Here is a 17,007-nt window from a genome sequence, read left to right on the forward strand (position 1 = left end):
CCGAAATTCATCGACGCTATCAACAGGACTGGGATACATTTAAGCTTTTAAATGTCTCCACACAAAAAAGGTCCACCACGTTCAAGTCGAGGGGACTGTAAAGGTCACAGTACTGACGAGCCACGACCGATACATTTTTTATGACAGATACGTGCTACGAATTCCCGAAAAGCAACATCAGATTGTGCCGGAGCACATCATGCACGTACCACATGTATCTACATCTACATAGACTCTCCACAAGCCACCGTACTGCGGCGGGTACCATATACCACTACTGGTAATTCTCTCCCTTGTTCCACTCGCAAATAGAGCGAAGGAAAAACGACTATCTATATGCCTCTGTATGTATCCTAATTTCTCATATCTTATCTTCTCGGTCCTTACGCGCAATATATGTTGGCGGCAGTAGAATCGTTCGGCACCCAGCTACAAATGTCGGTTCTCTAAACCTTCTCAATAGTGTTCATCGAAAAGAACGTCACCTTCCCTCCAGGGAAGCATCTCTGTAACACTTACGTGTTGTTCAGAGCTATCGGTAACGGATCTAGCAGCCCGCCTCTGAACTGCTTCGATGTCTTCCTTCAATCCGACCTGGTACGGATCCCAGACACTCCAGCTGTACTGAAGAACAGGTCACACCACCGTCCCATATGCGGTCTCATTTACAGATGAACCACACTTCCCTAAAATTCTCTGAATAAACCGAAGTCGACCGTTCACCTTCAAAAAATGGTTCAAATGGCTCTGAGCACTATGCGACTTAACTTCTGAGGTCATCAGTCGCCTAGATCTTAGAACTAATTAAACCTAACTAACCTAAGGACATCACACACATCCATACCCGAGGCAGGATTCGAACCTGCGACCGTAGCGATCACGCGGTTCCAGACTGAAGCGCCTTTAACCGCACGGCCACACCGGCCGGCCGTTCACCTTCCCTACCACAGTCCTCACTTGGTCATTCCATTTCATATCGCTTTTCAACGTTACACCCAGATATTTAAACGACTTGACTGTGTCAAGCAGGACACTATTATACTTTATCCTAACATTGTAGGTTTGTTCTTCCTACTCATCCCCATTAACTTACATTTTTGCACGATTACAGTTAGCTGCCATTCATCACACCAACTAGAAATTTCGTCCAAGTCCTCTTGTCACTCAACTTCGACGCCTTACCGTACACCACAGCACCATCGACAAACGACCGCAGATTGCTGCTCTCCTTGTCCACCAAATCATTGACGTATGTAAAGAACAACGCCGGTCCTATCACACTGCCCTGGGGCACTCCTGACGGTACCCTTGTCTCTGATGAACACTCGCCGTCGAGGACAACATAGTGGGTTCTATTACTCGAGCCACTCACTTATCTGTGAACTTACTCCATATGCTCGTACCTTCGCTAACAGCCTGCAGTGGGGCACCGCGTCAAATGTCTTCCGGAAATCTAGAAACATCGAGTCAGCCAGTTGCCCTTCATCCATAGTTCGCAGTATATCACGTGAGAAAAGCGTAAGCTGAGTCTCGCACTAGTGAGGCTTTCTAAAACGATGGACATAACGTTCTCAGTCGCAAGAAAGATCATTCTATCCGAACTGAGATTATTTTCAAGGATTCTGCTGGAAACCGAAGTTAGGGATATTGGTCTGTAATTTTGCAGGTCCGTTCTTTTACGCTTCTTAGCTCTTTTTTCCAGTCGCTTGGAACTTTGTTCTGGACGAAAGATTCAAGATAAATGAAATCCACTCATTCTGCAGTAATGGTGGATCCACCGCGTCGGGTACACTAGGAAGTGCCTCGGAAGCAGAGCTCGTGGGCAAAACAGGTGAGGTGTCCCATGCGGAGCGCCAGATCTCCGTACCGCCACACGCCGAGGCAGCAGCCAAAACCGTATTCAGCTGAAACTTCCTGGCAGATTAAAACTGTGTGCCCGACCGAGACTCGAACTCGGGACCTTTGCCTTTCGCGGGCAGGTGCTCTACCAACTGAGCTACCAAAGCACGACTCACGCCCGGCACTCACAGCTTTACTTCTGCCAGTACCTCGTCTCCTACCTTCCAAACTTTACAGAAGCTCTCCTGCGAAACTTGCAGAACTAGCACTCCTGAAAGAAAGGATATTGCGGAGACATGGCTTAGCCACAGCCTGGGGGATGTTTCCAGAATGAGATTTTCACTCTGCAGCGGAGTGTGCGCTGATATGAAACTTCCTGGCAGATTAAAACTGTGTGCCCGACCGAGACTCGAACTCGGGACCTTGCCTTTCGCGGGCAGGTGCTCTACCAACTGAGCTATCGAAGCACGACTCACGCACGGCACTCACAGCTTTACTTCTGCCAATACCTCGCCTCCTACCTTCCAAACTTTACAGAAGCTCTCCTGCGAAACTTGCAGAACTAGCACTCCTGAAAGAAAGGATATTGCGGAGACATGGCTTAGCCACAGCCTGGGGGATGTTTCCAGAATGAGATTTTCACTCTGCAGCGGAGTGTGCGCTGATATGAAACTTCCTGGCAGATTAAAACTGTGTGCCCGACCGAGACTCGAACTCGGGAAGTTTGGAAGGTAGGAGACGAGGTACTGGCAGAAGTAAAGCTGTGAGTGGCGGGCGTGAGTCGTGCTTCGGTAGCTCAGTTGGTAGAGCACCTGCCCGCGAAAGGCAAGGTCCCGAGTTCGAGTCTCGGTCGGGCACACAGTTTTAATCTGCCAGGAAGTTTCATATCAGCGCACACTCCGCTGCAGAGTGAAAATCTCATTCCGTATTCAGCTGTTCGCGAACTGCGGCCAGCTTTCCTGCATCCGCACACAGCACGGACACTTCCTGATCATCCTAGTAAGACTAACTGAGGAAGTAAAATCCCAGATATGCAACTTGCTACCTTCCTGACTTGTCTCGAATGGACACTAATGCGTTAATGAGCTATGCAGCTGGCGGTTCAGTGAGCAACTAGTGCGCTACAGACTGAGTGAATTTACCCTGAGAAAAACGCGGGATTGAACCTCTTAAACAGAAAATATATATTTAGTCCTCTGCCGCTAGAGAGCTCCGAAATGTAACGCGCAACACGGCGATGTGTAACATAACTATGTCGGTGCGTCAGAAACAGCGTTCTGTATTCGAGTTTCGACTACGAAGAGTTCATCCACATACGGGGCATAACAATGCCAGACCACAAACGAGCTCTGCAACATCTGCAACAATCCACGCCTTGGGCTTACTGTTACTTTCCTGTTAAATGGGCATTTAATAATTAAAGTATCAGCTATATGGCGATTGGTTGTAGGGCTTTCGAAAACATCCATATGTTGTTAATGAGAGCTATAGAAAAACTAATGAAACAAAACTTATTAAATTTGGAATTTCTGACATTCGTAATATTCTCTATCGAAACTTCCATATGATATTGGCCGGCCGGTGTGGCCGAGCAGTTCTACGCGCTTCAGTCTGGAACCGTGCGACCGCTACGGTCGCAGGTTCGAATCCTGCCTGGGACATGGATGTGTGTGATGTCCTTAGGTTAGTTAGGTTTAAGTAGTTCTATGTTATAGTGGACTGATGACCTCAGATGTTAAGTCCCATAGTGCTCAGAGCCATTTGAACCATATGATATTGCATAAAATTTCTGGAGGATGCTGATTGTGTAAGGTGGCATTAAATGCATGTTGCTCTCTGTCAGTGCACCAATATATACTGCGCGAGATAACATCCCTAACGGAGCGCATTTCATGCCCTTCATGCTGATGCAATAATTAAACGTTTTCGTTTTAAGTGTTGTTATTATAACTGATCTTTTGACTAGCTATTTTTTATCCAATCACATCGACTTATCAGAACTGATAAGTTTGAAAATGTAAATGCTTGTTGTGTTTACACTGTGTGATCAAAAGCATCCGAATAGCGGAATTGGCCGCAGATGTTACGAGATACTGACCAGCCACTGTAAAAAGAAGCGGCGAGTATTGTGTTGTAGGTAGGGAAGCAATAACAGCAGAATGGATCCATCAGGAGAGTACAGTTACTTCGAACGTGAGAAACAAGTCCATCGGGGACATTTCAAGTCTTCTAAAACTGCCCAGGTCGACTGTTGGTAATGTGATTGTAAAATGGGAACGCGAAGGAATAACCGCAGCTAACCAAGACCAGGGAGAGCTCGCGAGCTGATGAAAAGGAACCGCCGAACATTTCAGAACGTCGTTGTGAAAAATCATATCAAATCAGCGGAAGGAATTACTCGTGAGTTCCAAAGTGTTACGGCAGTCCAGCTAGCGCAATGACCATGGTGCATAGGAAGTTAAAAAGAATCGGGTATGATGCTCGAGCAGATCCTCATAAGCCACACATTTCACAAAGAAGCCACGATTGAGGTGGTATGGAGAGTGACGCCGGGGAACAGTTGGTCATTGGAAATCCGATGGCAGCGTTTGGGATTGGCCAATGCCTGGAGAACGTTAGCTGTCATATGTGGTGGCAACAGTGAAGTACAAAGGGGATAGTACAGCAAATAAACAAATTTTTAAGCCTTCAGTTGCAAGGTAATTTTACTCGTGTACCTAGGTTTCGATTCCAGTAATGGAATCTTCTTCAGAACAAAAAATGAAATTATTTTGTGAGCCAAACACTGGCCATGTCACAGATTAAAATTAAAACATTAAAGATGCATAATCATAAGATTATGTCAGTCAAAATTAAAACCATTGGGACGAACGTAGACGGAGCTGCGCCGGCCATAAATCAGGCTCGAGCCGCTTACGTGTGGTCCTGATTTATGGCCGGCGCAGCTCCGTCTACGTTCGCCCCAATGGTTTTAATTTTGACTGACATAATCTTATGATTATGCATCTTTAATGTTTTAATTTTAATCTGTGACATGGCCAGTGTTTGGCTCACAAAATAATTTCATTTTTTGTTCTGAAGAAGATTCCATTACTGGAATCGAAACCTAGGTAAACGAGTAAAATTACCTTGCAACTGAAGGCTGAAAAAATTGTTTATTTGCTGTACATTTCACAGTTGCTGACACGCTGCAATATGTTAAAGATTTGTAAAAAAGGGGATAGTGGTTACGGTAGGTTACGGCATAGGGGTGGTTTTCATGGCTAGGACGTAGTCCCCTTATTGCTCTTAAGAAAACGGAAGATGCAGAAGGATAAGAACACATTTTACACCATTGTGTATTGCGTACAGTAGAGGAACAGTTCTGGGACTATGGCCGTGCCAGCATGACAATGCACCTTGTTATAAAGTGTCACCTGTAAGGCAATGTTTTGTGGACAACGACATTCCACAAATGGGCTGGTCTGCCCAGAATCCGAATCAGATGCCAATGGAACACATTCGGGATGAGTTAGAACGGTAACCGCACCAAATCCCAGCGTCCAACATCACTACCATATCTGGTTTCGACTCTTGAGGAAGAATGGGCTGTCATTCCTCCACAATCGTTTAGTTATCTCATTCAAAGCGTCTCCAAAAGAGTTCAAGCCTTCGTAAAGATGAATGGTGGACATACCCCACGTTAATGTCCACTAATTAGTGCCGGGATACTTTGGTCAGATAGTGTAGTTGCCTGTAACTACACTGTGCCTCCTGTACATATCAGGCCAAAGACACACGTAATTGAAGAAGGTAAAGTATTTTGGATTTATTGTCCTCAAATAATTCTGAAACCCCGCCAAACGACATTATCGTGAAGACTTTCTCGGCTGATGTATGACCCTCACTATCCATTATTTTTGATAGCTCTGTAGTTGTCAGATAAGGCTGTCCAGTGGCAATCTGACGTGGGCTGTATCCGTTGTTCAGCAGGTCGTGCCACGAGAACGAGTTCCACTGCACGGACGGCAGCTGCCTGTCTCTCACCTGGAAGTGCGACCTGGAGTCCGACTGCCCCGACGGCTCCGACGAAGTCGACTGCCGTAAGTAACCTTCATGTGTGTTTATGTAGCCAGTGACCTTGATTACTGCATTAACATATAGTTGTTGTCGCATTCTCGCCTACGATGTGACAAAAGCAAGACTACGGTGGTGTATTACACAGTTACACCGAGTTACTGCCCGCGTGGTGTTGGTAGCGCAGAGGAACAAATACTGTTTTCTTGTCTCCTTACGTAACTGTGCACATGTCAGCTATAAAACGCTTTACTGTACCAAGTTTGGCTGAAATAGATCCAGTGACTTAGCATGAGATGTGGAACATAGATGCGGAAGTCCAGTGTGGGTTGTAATTATCAAATGACTGCGAAACTGCTAATGAATTAATGTCGACCCGATTTACGCTGGGAAAAAAATATTCGTTCCAATGTTGGCCACTAGGTGCAAATTTGGAGCTGTACAGTGTTTGTATACCGGTATGACAACCACGCTATCATTTGGCAAAACCGTAACGTGACTGAACAGTAAGGCTTTCGAGAAGAGACCGTGAGCTGTTGGTGCAAGTGTCATATGTGAACGGCAGTCGTTACAGTGATGCACTGAGAAAGTATCGCCGACTGAAAGGTCCGAGGGGAGGCCCGGTGTCATTAGCCTGTTTAAAGAATGTGATAAGCACCTTGAATAGGAAGTTATTGAGGAGGTTGCCGTTGCTGTAACTGACATGCAGCACCTGCCCCGGGTAGTGCTAGTCCTCGTGCAGTGTCATGAGAATTGTCCACCCCAAGGTCATCAGTACTGAGAGGTTTGCGGTCTATTTTACGCTGGTACGCGTACAACATCCAGACTCTGCAGCACCTCAAACCTCATGATCCGCAACAGCGGTCTGAATCTGTTTTTCGGTTTCTGGTAGGGATCGAAGATGATGACATGTGGTCGGCCAATATTCTTTGGAGTGACGAGGCGCATACTACACTACAGAGAGCAGTGATTACACAGAACTGCCGATTTTGGGATACTGTTAAACCGCATGTTTTGCACGAGGAGCCATTGCACTCGCCGTATGTGACATTTGGCTTGTATTCACAAGCATGTTTACTCTCGGCCCGTTCTTCTTTGAAGAGAATACTCGCGGAGGGCTTGCCAGCTGTACCGCGACGCCTGCATATTATAGAGATCTCCTTGTACAGCATGTGATTCCCGATTTGGAAGAGCGCAACTGTGTGGAAGCCACCGTTTTCATTCAAGATGGGGCAACATCTCATGTCGCTCCCCCAATGGAAGATCTGCTTAATGCAACCTTCCACGAACGTGGTATGTCCTGAGGTTTTCCAGATGCATGGCTTGCAAGATCAGCTGATCTAAATACATGTAACTTTTGGCTCTGGGGATATCTAAAAGAACGCGTTTACCAGGGACACGTTCAGTCTCCATCTGATCCGAAACCAGTATACAGCAACACGTTGCTCAGATTCCACCGAAACTGTTGCGAGCAATTTTTGATCATGCCATTTTACAGATGCAGCGTCTCTTCACACCTCGGTGTTCATACTGCACAAATTGTGTAAGCGGCGGTTAATAATAAAATCAACGCTATGCCTGTCTCACTTGTTTGACCTTTGCTGCCCACGTCCCATTCCTAATCCATTACATATGGACACATTTCTGTATGTATTTCTTGCATTCACACCGCCAGATTTGCACCTGGCGGCCAAAATTGAAACTTATTCCATTGTAAATCGGTTCCGCATTAACACATTAGAATATCTATCATGTTTCGCTGCCATACGATAATTACAGCTCAGTCAGTACCAGCACTTTGAGTGGCTGCACTTTTATTATAACTACCTCCATTTTTATATTTATGAATACGAAAGTCTAAGTATTGATAAAGCAGAACGAACGTTTATGGTCAAAAGTCATATATCTAACAAATATTGAATAATACGATGTATCAAAATGGTTCAGATGTCTCTGAGCACTATGGGACTTAACTTCTGAGGTCATCAGTCCCCTAGAACTTAGAACTACTTAAACCTAACTAAACTAAGGACATCACACACATCCATTCCCGAGGCAGGATTCGCCCCTTCGACCGTAGCGGTCGCGCGGTTCCAGACTGTAGCGCCTAGAACCGCTCGGCCACTCCGGCCGGCTACGAAGTAGCAACCAAAGAAGCAGGTGCCATTTTGATTGATGAAGTGTACGGTAATAAGCAAGAGACAAAAAAAATAGTTACCCCGGAAGACACCACACTAATACCGCGTCTTGCCATCATAACAGCCTCAGTTCGGCCACGAAGAAAGTCCACCAGTTTCTTCAAGCATGCCATATCGAGCTGAAGCTATTCAATGGTGATTAGGTCCCGTACAGCTGCATTTCAACCACCGTATCAGAAAGACGCAGACATAACCTGTGGTATCAAGATGGGCACATCTAGACCGCTAATCGCGGGCAGTATTGTGCCTGAGTGTTGTTCAAACCAGGATCTGTGCGTCCATGCCTGTGAGCACGGTTTCTGTCATGTTGGAAGATGGGTTGTCCGCAGCGTACTCATTATGAAGATTTTGAAGAAGTCTAAATCATGGTCACCAGTAATCTCGAAACAAACATCCAGGTTCGTCTTAAGGGAAACCTGAGTCTGCACAAGATATATTGCAGAAAATACCCGCAAACCATGGCACTTCCTTGACTCTTGTGCAAAAAGGAGTGCAATGTTCTGGCGCATCCATTTTCAATAAGCTACCACAAGAACTCAAAAATCTAAGCAGTAGCTCAAACACTTTTAAGTCTAAACTGAAGAGTTTCCTCATGGCTCACTCCTATTCTGTCGAGGAGCTCCTCGAAGAGCTGAAAAATTAAGCAAGTTCCAGTGTTACATTGTTGACTTTTTTATTTAAACTTACGAATTGTCGCCCGAATATGTTACTTATCTTTCATTTTATCTGTTTCTACTATCGTGTTATAATTTCATGTATTGACTCGTTCCATGACCATGGAGACTTCTCCTTAATTTGGTCCCACGGAACAATAAATAAATGGCGTATCCACCTAGAGCTTGTACCACACCTTCCACCTCGTATTGCGGATAAAACGCCTAATTCGGACGTCGGCGCACTCGACGCCTTTCGTCATTTAAAAAGAAGCAAACTGTGGATTCCTCGGACCACAGTACACCTATCTAGTCAGCTACTGTCCAGTGTACATGATTTTAGCCCATAGAGGACGTGTAGTTTTATGTACGGCTGTGAGCAATGGCCTTCTGCGAAGTACCCAATTCCAGATGCAGGTTACATGCAGTTCCCTTAGCTCAGAAGCTGGCTGAAAGGATCTGCTTTCGTCCTCACTGATAAAGCTTGACGTATCCGCTGCTATAGGTTAGGAACTTTTATGACCACTGTTCCTTACTCCTTGTTATATTGTTTCAGACGGTACACCATTCCTTGTAGACAAGTTGTACGGTCCTCTTTGATACACCGAAAAATCGGGCAATTTCATTCTCGATGTGGTCAAGGGCGTCTCAAAAAGCGGCAGCTCCTTTCTGCCACTCTCTCCTGTCTCCGTGTCTAACCATCTTATTGCACTGTTCCTTACAACGGACTGATGTATACAGATCAATTCACTGATGTGACTTAAGTTAGAAATGATGGTTCACATGGCCATCCGGTAGTAATTCTACAACATCTACAACGCTCCACGTGACAGAATAAGGGAAGTTTATAAACGGAGCAGACAGGAATGGGGAATCATTCTAGCGACAATACCGCCTACAAATGAGAAACCCAGTGACGTAAACGACTTTGACAAAGAGCACGTTATTATGGCCCAGTTCCAGGAAACGAGTATCCCGGAAACAGTAAAACTGGTCGGCTGTTTGCATGCTACTGCCGTCGGCATCTGTGGAAAGTGGTTGAAGGAGTAGGCGACAAGGTGTTCGACGATTACGTCTCATCAAAGACCGTGGAGGTCAGGGAATTGTTCGCTATAAATAGGATAGTGCAATGCTGCTGCTGGAATACGTATTTCGGAGCACACCGTTCATTGCACCTTGTTGAATACTGGGTTCCCAACTGACTACCTTCACCGAGTTCCCAAGCTGACCCAATGAGGTTGCCGATTGTGAATGCAGTGGGCAAGTTTTCATTGGGACTGGAACGTGATCAGTGGAATCGTCCGGCAGGATGAGTCATATTTCTTGTTACATCAGGTCTATGGTCGAGTACAGATACACTGTCATTCAGGGGAACGTGTGCTCGAAACATGCACCGCACCCCGACTGTGGACGGTGGAGACAGTATTATCCTACGGGAGGGGAGACATTCATTACTACCTGTGGCAGTAATCAGACGCATCACGACAGCTGCGGACTTTATGGACACTATTGCGGACCTCCTGAATTCTTCCATATTGGTGTCTTTCTCGAAGGCGGAAGCATCTTCTCACGGGATAAGTGTTCGCTTCACAAGACGAGTATCGGGCTACAGTGCTTTGAGGAGTATGACAGTGAAGCCACGTTGATGTATCGGCCGTCTGACCTGAACACGACGGGACACGTCCGGGACGCCAGCTCCTCGTCCACAAACTACCGGCTCGTAATTCATGGAAACTGTGTGACCTATGCGTCTGGTGTCACACACTTCCGGAAACTTGCCAAGGACTTGTTCAATACATGCCATGCAGAGTCGTTGCTCTACTGCGCTCCAAGGGTGGACCGACACGCTGCTCAGCATGTGGTCATAATGTTTCGACTCATCAGTGCACATTTTTCAACCCCTCCCCCCTTGAGAATTAAGTATGTGTAGACCATGCAAATTAATCGTGAGGATATCGTGATACGTTTACAAAAGTGAAACGGGGTTATATAGACAGTGCAAGAGAAAAGGAAACAGTTAAAAAGGTGAGATACTGTAAATAAATTTCAAAAAGCTGCCTCGACGAAACTAGACCAGTTTAAAATGACACAGTCCAAGGACATAACAGGAAAGATTCAATGCTTACATCTGAATTTCGAAAAGCTTTCCTCGAACAGGGTAGAAATTAATGTCTATGTCTGTTAACTAACTTACGGAATTTCGATCAGATTTTGAAAAAGGTGTGTGCTTCCGAAGAAAGGAATTGTATATGGATGTGAAAAGTACTGCATAATCAGTCTATAACCACATGCATCAGAATTACTCAGCAATACTTTATTGTCGAATGGAGAGGAAACTGAAATTAGATTACGAAAGCATCATTCTGATTTTGGAAGAAGAAGGAGCACGCAATAAATCCAGCGACTATTGTTGGTGCCAATGTGGCCGTATCCTTACAGTTAACACACCGTATAAGGCATGTGATCGATGGTGCGGGATGCAGTTACGCAGTTATACTAAATTGAAGCGGATAGTTGGTTAGCCGAAGGAGTGGAGAGAGGTGCATCAAACCAACATAAGGGTTGACGGCCGAAAAATTCCAACAATGAAAGATTGTTTAACTCTTTACATAGCCTCCGTTTAGGACACTATACTTGGTCCGGAGATTAGCTTTCATTCAAGAAGAGCCATGGTGAAATGCCTGGAAAATATATATACACATTAAAAAAAGTTTTGCATCATCTCGGTTCCGAGAGCTTTGGACCCTGTCCAGAAAACTGGAATAGAGATCAACACAGACGTCATTTCCACCCTTTTTATTGCTCATGAAAACCACACATTGCATGTTGTACCACCATAGAGCGAGACCATCAGAGGTGGTGATCCAGTCTGCTGTGCACAGCCAGCCGCGGGGGCTGAGCGGTTCTAGGCGCTTCAGTCCGAAACCGCGCGACTACTACAGTCGCAGGCTCGAATCCTGCCTCGGGCATGGATGTGTGTGATGTCCTTAGGTTAGTTAGGTTTAAGTAGTTCTAAGTTCTAGGGGACTGATGACCCCCGATGTTATGTCCCATAGTGCCCAGAGCCATTTGAAACATTTTTTGCAGTTCACACCGGTACCTCTTAATACGCAGTAGCACGTCCTCGGCATTGATGCATGCCTGTATTCATCGTGGCATACTATCCGCAAGTTCATCAAGGCACTGTTAGTCCAGATTGTCCCACTCCTCAACGGCGATTCGGCGTAGATCCTTCAGAGTGGTTGGTGGGTCACGTCGTCCATAAACCGCCCTTTTCAATCTATCGCAGGCACGTTCGATAGGGTTCATGTCTGGAGAACATGCTGGATACGCTAGTCGGGCGATGTCGTTATCCTGAAGGAAGTCATTCACAAATGTGCACGATGGGGGCGCGAATTGTCGTCCATGAAGACGAATGCCTTATCAATATGCTGCCCATATGTTTGCACTATCGGTTGGAGTATGGCATTCTTGTACAGCCGTTACGGCGCCTTCCATGACCACCAGCGGCGTACGTCGGCCCCACATAATGCCACTGAAAAACATCATGGAACCTCCACCTTGCTGCACTCGCTGAACAGCTTGTCTACGGCGTTCATCCTGGCTGGGTTGCTTCTAAACAAGTTTCCGACGATTGTCTGGTTGAAGGCATATGCGACACTCATTGGTGAAGAGAACGTAATTTCAATTCTGAGCGGTCCATTCGGCTTGTTTTTGTCCCATCTGTACCGCGCTACATGGCGTCGTGGTTGCAAAGATGGACCTCGCCATGGACGTCGCGAGTAAAGTTGCGCATAATGCAGTCTATTGCGCACAGTTTGAGTCATAACAAGACGTCCTGTGGCTGCACAAAAAGCATTTTTCAACGTGGTGGCGTTGCTGTCAGGGTTCCTCCGAGCCATAATCCGTAGGTAGCGATCATCCACTGCAGTAGTAGCCCTTGGGCGGCCGCCTGAATGAGGCATGTCATCGACAGTTCCCGTCTCTCTGCATCTCATCCCTGTCCGAACAACGTCGCTTTGGTTCACTCCGAGGCACCTGACACTTCCCTTGTTGAGCCTTGTTGAGATCCCTCCCTGGCACAAAGTAAAAGTGCGGACGCGGTCGAACCGCGGTATTGACCGTCTAGGCATGGTTGAGCTACAGACAACACGAGCTGTGTACCTCATTCTTGGTGGAATGACTGGAACTGATCGGCTGTCGGACCCCCTCCGTCTAATAGGCGCTGCTCAGGCATGGTTGTTTACATTTTTGGCCGGGTTTAGTGACATCTTTGTACAGTAAAAGAGACTGCGTCTGTGATAAAATATCCACAGTCAACGTCTATCTTCAGGAGTTCTGGGACCGGGGTGACGTAAAGTATTTTTTGTTGTGTGTACTATTGCCAGAACATCCTCATTAAGCTCAAAACGCTTTCCATCCACAAATGTTTTTATTTGTGAAAATGAGATGGCAGAGAAACGAAATTTGGAGAATAAATTCAATGCTCCAACAAATTGTACTTCAAAATATTTCAGCTTTCCGATTCATGAGATATCTTTTTTGAACATACGCTGTCTCTTTTTTTTTCATTTTCTCCGCTCGAATAATTATTCATCCATTTGGTCAATAAAAACTACGTTATATGCGTCAGTATATTTTTGTGTTTTGCAAGGTAAACACTAATCACTATCCCTTTTTCATCCCAGAATACACGGACTCAAAACAACACTAAAATTTTTTATGTTGTTCACAAACTGCAACACCTTCTAAGCTTTTCACACTAATTAAGACCATATAAGTATGGTCTTGTCGAATGTACATCTGACGAAAACTCGATTCTGCTAGCTGGGGTCCAAAGTTTTTGTTAATCATGTCTTTCCGTTCTTTTGGAAATATTTCCGTACCAACTTTCATCCCCTAACAAATACTTCTTTATATCTAATCGAGAAGTGAAATACAATTTTCATAACTTTTTCTTAAAAAGCTTCATCCCCCATAGTACTCCCCTTGAGGGTTGAATATCTAGAAACACTGAAACACGTATTTTTTTTTTTTTTTAGTTTGTAACCGAGAAGTCAAAGACCAATTGTCATATATGTGGGCTTAAATATCCTTTAGTAGTTCTTTAGTAATTACTTTCAAAAGAAATTTCACCCACTATTTTACCCCCTTAGTGGCTGAATTTCAAAAATACTGAAACACATATTTTTCATTTTCAGACTGAGAAACCAAATACAGTTTTCGTATTTCTAGCTTCAAAATTCCCTTAATGGTGACATTATTCCAAAAAGCCCTTCACCCCATATTTCACCCCCTTATGAGCTGAATTTCGGACAATCCCTTCTTAAGCAATGCCTGCTGTTTAAGATACACACCCTCTCCAAACTTCAAGTTTCCATCCTTAGCGGTTTGGGCTGGGCGATGATGAGTCAGTGAATCGATCTGACCCTATTCACCCCTTTAGGGGTTGAATTTCCAAAGACAGTGGAACACGTACTTTTTCATTTCTAATCGAGAAGCCAAACACTAATTTCAAAGATTTAGGTTTAAAAATGCTTTCGTAGCAGAATATTTTCGTAAAACGTTACACACCCTATTTCACCCCCTTAGGGGTAGAATTTTCAAAAACAGTGAAATAAGTAAGATTTATTTCTAACAGACAAGCCAAATACAAATTTTCATAGATTTAGGTTCAAAAATGCTTGCACAATGAAATATTTCCATAAAATCTTTCATTCCTCGTTTCACCCCCATCACTCGTATCTTTTTATTCCTAACTGAGAGGCCAAATTTAAATTTTCACAGATTTAGCTTTAAAAATGCTTTCATAATTTAATATTTTCGTAAAAATTCTCGTCCCCTGTTTCTCCCCCTTATGGGCTCAATTTCCAAAATTCCCTCAGTTTCTGACAGGAAAGTAAAATAGCAACGTTCATAGATGTAGCTTTGAAAATACTTTAGTAGTTCTTTAATCATGAAATAGTTTCAAAAAATGCTTTCACCCACTATTTCACACCCATAGTGTTAAATTCCCAAACATTCCGAAACTGGCTGAGAAGCCAAATACCAATTTTCGTACGTCTAGCTTCAAAATTTCCTTAATAACGACATTTTTCAAAAAAAACCTTCATCCTCTATTTCACTACATTAGGATTGGAATTTCGAAAAATCCTTTCTTAAACGACGCCTACAGTGTAAGGTTCACACCTCCAAATTTCAAGTTTCTATCCTTAGCGGTTTGGGCTGGATGATGACGAGTTAGAATAGTGCCTTTTATATATAGAGATTTTTCGTGTGAAATGTCGATATACCCTCTCCTCGGATATAACAGAGATTCAGCTATGTCATGCACCTTCAATAACTGATTTCCCGATGTTAAATAATGGTCCCTTTCTCGATGATTCCGTCTGTGGCGCAGTTTTTGAACTTCGAGTAGACGGCTTACAAGCTTTCACCAAATTTGAATTTCCGTTGGTTATACATCATCTTTATCCCTGTGAACGAAACACACTCATTACTACTTCAGATAGTCTTGAGAATGTTCTGCTGTAGATCGGCAGACACTTGGTCTGTGTTATTGCACAACAGGCTCCCACAAATCAAAATTTTATTACTATCGTCATTTATTTCCCATTCTTTTCTTCCTATGACTATAATGGCAGTCTCTCACCTTTCACCGACAGCTATGTCATGCACAGCAGAACGTCGTGCTACATATGATATGTAGCTGCATACACAGCGAAATTTTATGAAGCTGTTGTTATTTCTTCAGAAAATTTTCTGACTGACTTAAATGACTACGAAAGTACAACGGCAGTAGCGTCGTCCATGTTACGTCCGTCTCGCGTGCGCGGTATGGTGCTTACAGAAGGCGGAACGTGAGGTAACAGGGTATTAAAAAAAGCTTGATGCTGAAAGCACGTAAGTTCTAGCAGGACTGACTCTTCTTTTTCTTTCCTTTTCAACAAGGTAGAAGTTCATATCGTTCATTAAAAAAACGGTAAACGGGTGGTTTGACGAAATGGGAATTAATGTACTCGTATTTCCTACTCCGTACCCTCATTTTAACCCGACTGAGACACGCTCGGATAATTTATTGTGCTTTTCCAAAGTCACATCGGACTGTCACAAAACTATTCGCACTGTTGTAAGAAGAACAGACGGAAATTTTTGCAGCTCTACACTTCACCATGACTTAGTAGAAAGTTCAAATGTGTGTGAATTCCTAAGGGGCCAAACTGCTGAGGTCACTGGTCCCTAGACTTACACACTACTTAAACTAAATTATGCTAAAACCAAGACACATCCATGCCCGCGGGAGGACTCGAACCTCCGGCAGGAGGGGCCGCGCAATCCGTGACAGGGCGTCCTAGACCGCGAGCCACTCCGCGCGGCTAATACAAATTACTCTGTGTCATACTGACACGATAAATATGTAAAATAAGCAATGTCTTAAATGGTCCCTGTTTCTAGAGACAATGCCATTCCTCAGTGAAGGACATGTGGAACGTTACGGAATGGGAAGAAAGTTTCAGTTAATTATATCACCTTTCCTAGAACATGAACCAAAGAAATCTGCATTGTCAAAAGCAGTCGATTGTGATAAATAAATTTTGTGTTCACTGTGTATACAAGGTTATTACAAATGATTGAAGCGATTTCACAGCTCTACAATAACTTTATTATTTGAGATATTTTCACAATGCTTTGCACACACATACAAAAACTCAAAAAGTTTTTTTAGGCATTCACAAATGTTCGATATGTGCCCCTTTGGTGATTCGGCAGACATCAAGCCGATAATCAAGTTCCTCCCACACTCGGCGCAGCATATCCCCATCAATGAGTTCGAAAGTATCGTTGATGCGAGCTCGCAGTTCTGGCACGTTTCTTGGTAGAGGAGGTTTAAACACTGAATCTTTCACATAACCCCACAGAAAGAAATCGCATGTGGTTAAGTCGGGAGAGCGTGGAGGCCATGACATGAATTGCTGATCATGATCTCCACCACGACCGATCCATCGGTTTTCCAATCTCCTGTTTAAGAAATGCCGAACATCATGATGGAAGTGCGGTAAGTGCGGTGGAGCACCATCCTCTTGAAAGATGAAGTCGGCGCTGTCTCCAGTTGTGGCATGAGCCAATTTTCCAGCATGTCCAGATACACGTGTCCTGTAACGTTTTTTTCGCAGAAGAAAAAGGGGTCGTAAACTTTAAACCGTGAGATTGCACAAAACACGTTAACTTCTGGTGAATTGCGAATTTGCTGCACAAATGCG

General features: G+C 44.4%; 1 protein-coding gene across 1 annotated transcript in view; it reads left to right on the forward strand.

Moving 5' to 3' along the window:
- The window catches only part of LOC126176416 (low-density lipoprotein receptor-related protein 4), a 646,448-nt gene that overhangs the window by 347,237 nt on the left and 282,204 nt on the right, over window positions 1-17,007 (forward strand). The window contains exon 5 of the mRNA XM_049923573.1: window positions 5,809-5,921. Coding sequence (XP_049779530.1) covers window positions 5,809-5,921 — 113 coding nt within the window. The remainder of the gene's footprint in view (window positions 1-5,808; window positions 5,922-17,007) is intronic.

This window comes from Schistocerca cancellata, chromosome 3 (assembly GCF_023864275.1).
Source record: "Schistocerca cancellata isolate TAMUIC-IGC-003103 chromosome 3, iqSchCanc2.1, whole genome shotgun sequence".
Lineage (NCBI taxonomy): Eukaryota > Metazoa > Arthropoda > Insecta > Orthoptera > Acrididae > Schistocerca > Schistocerca cancellata.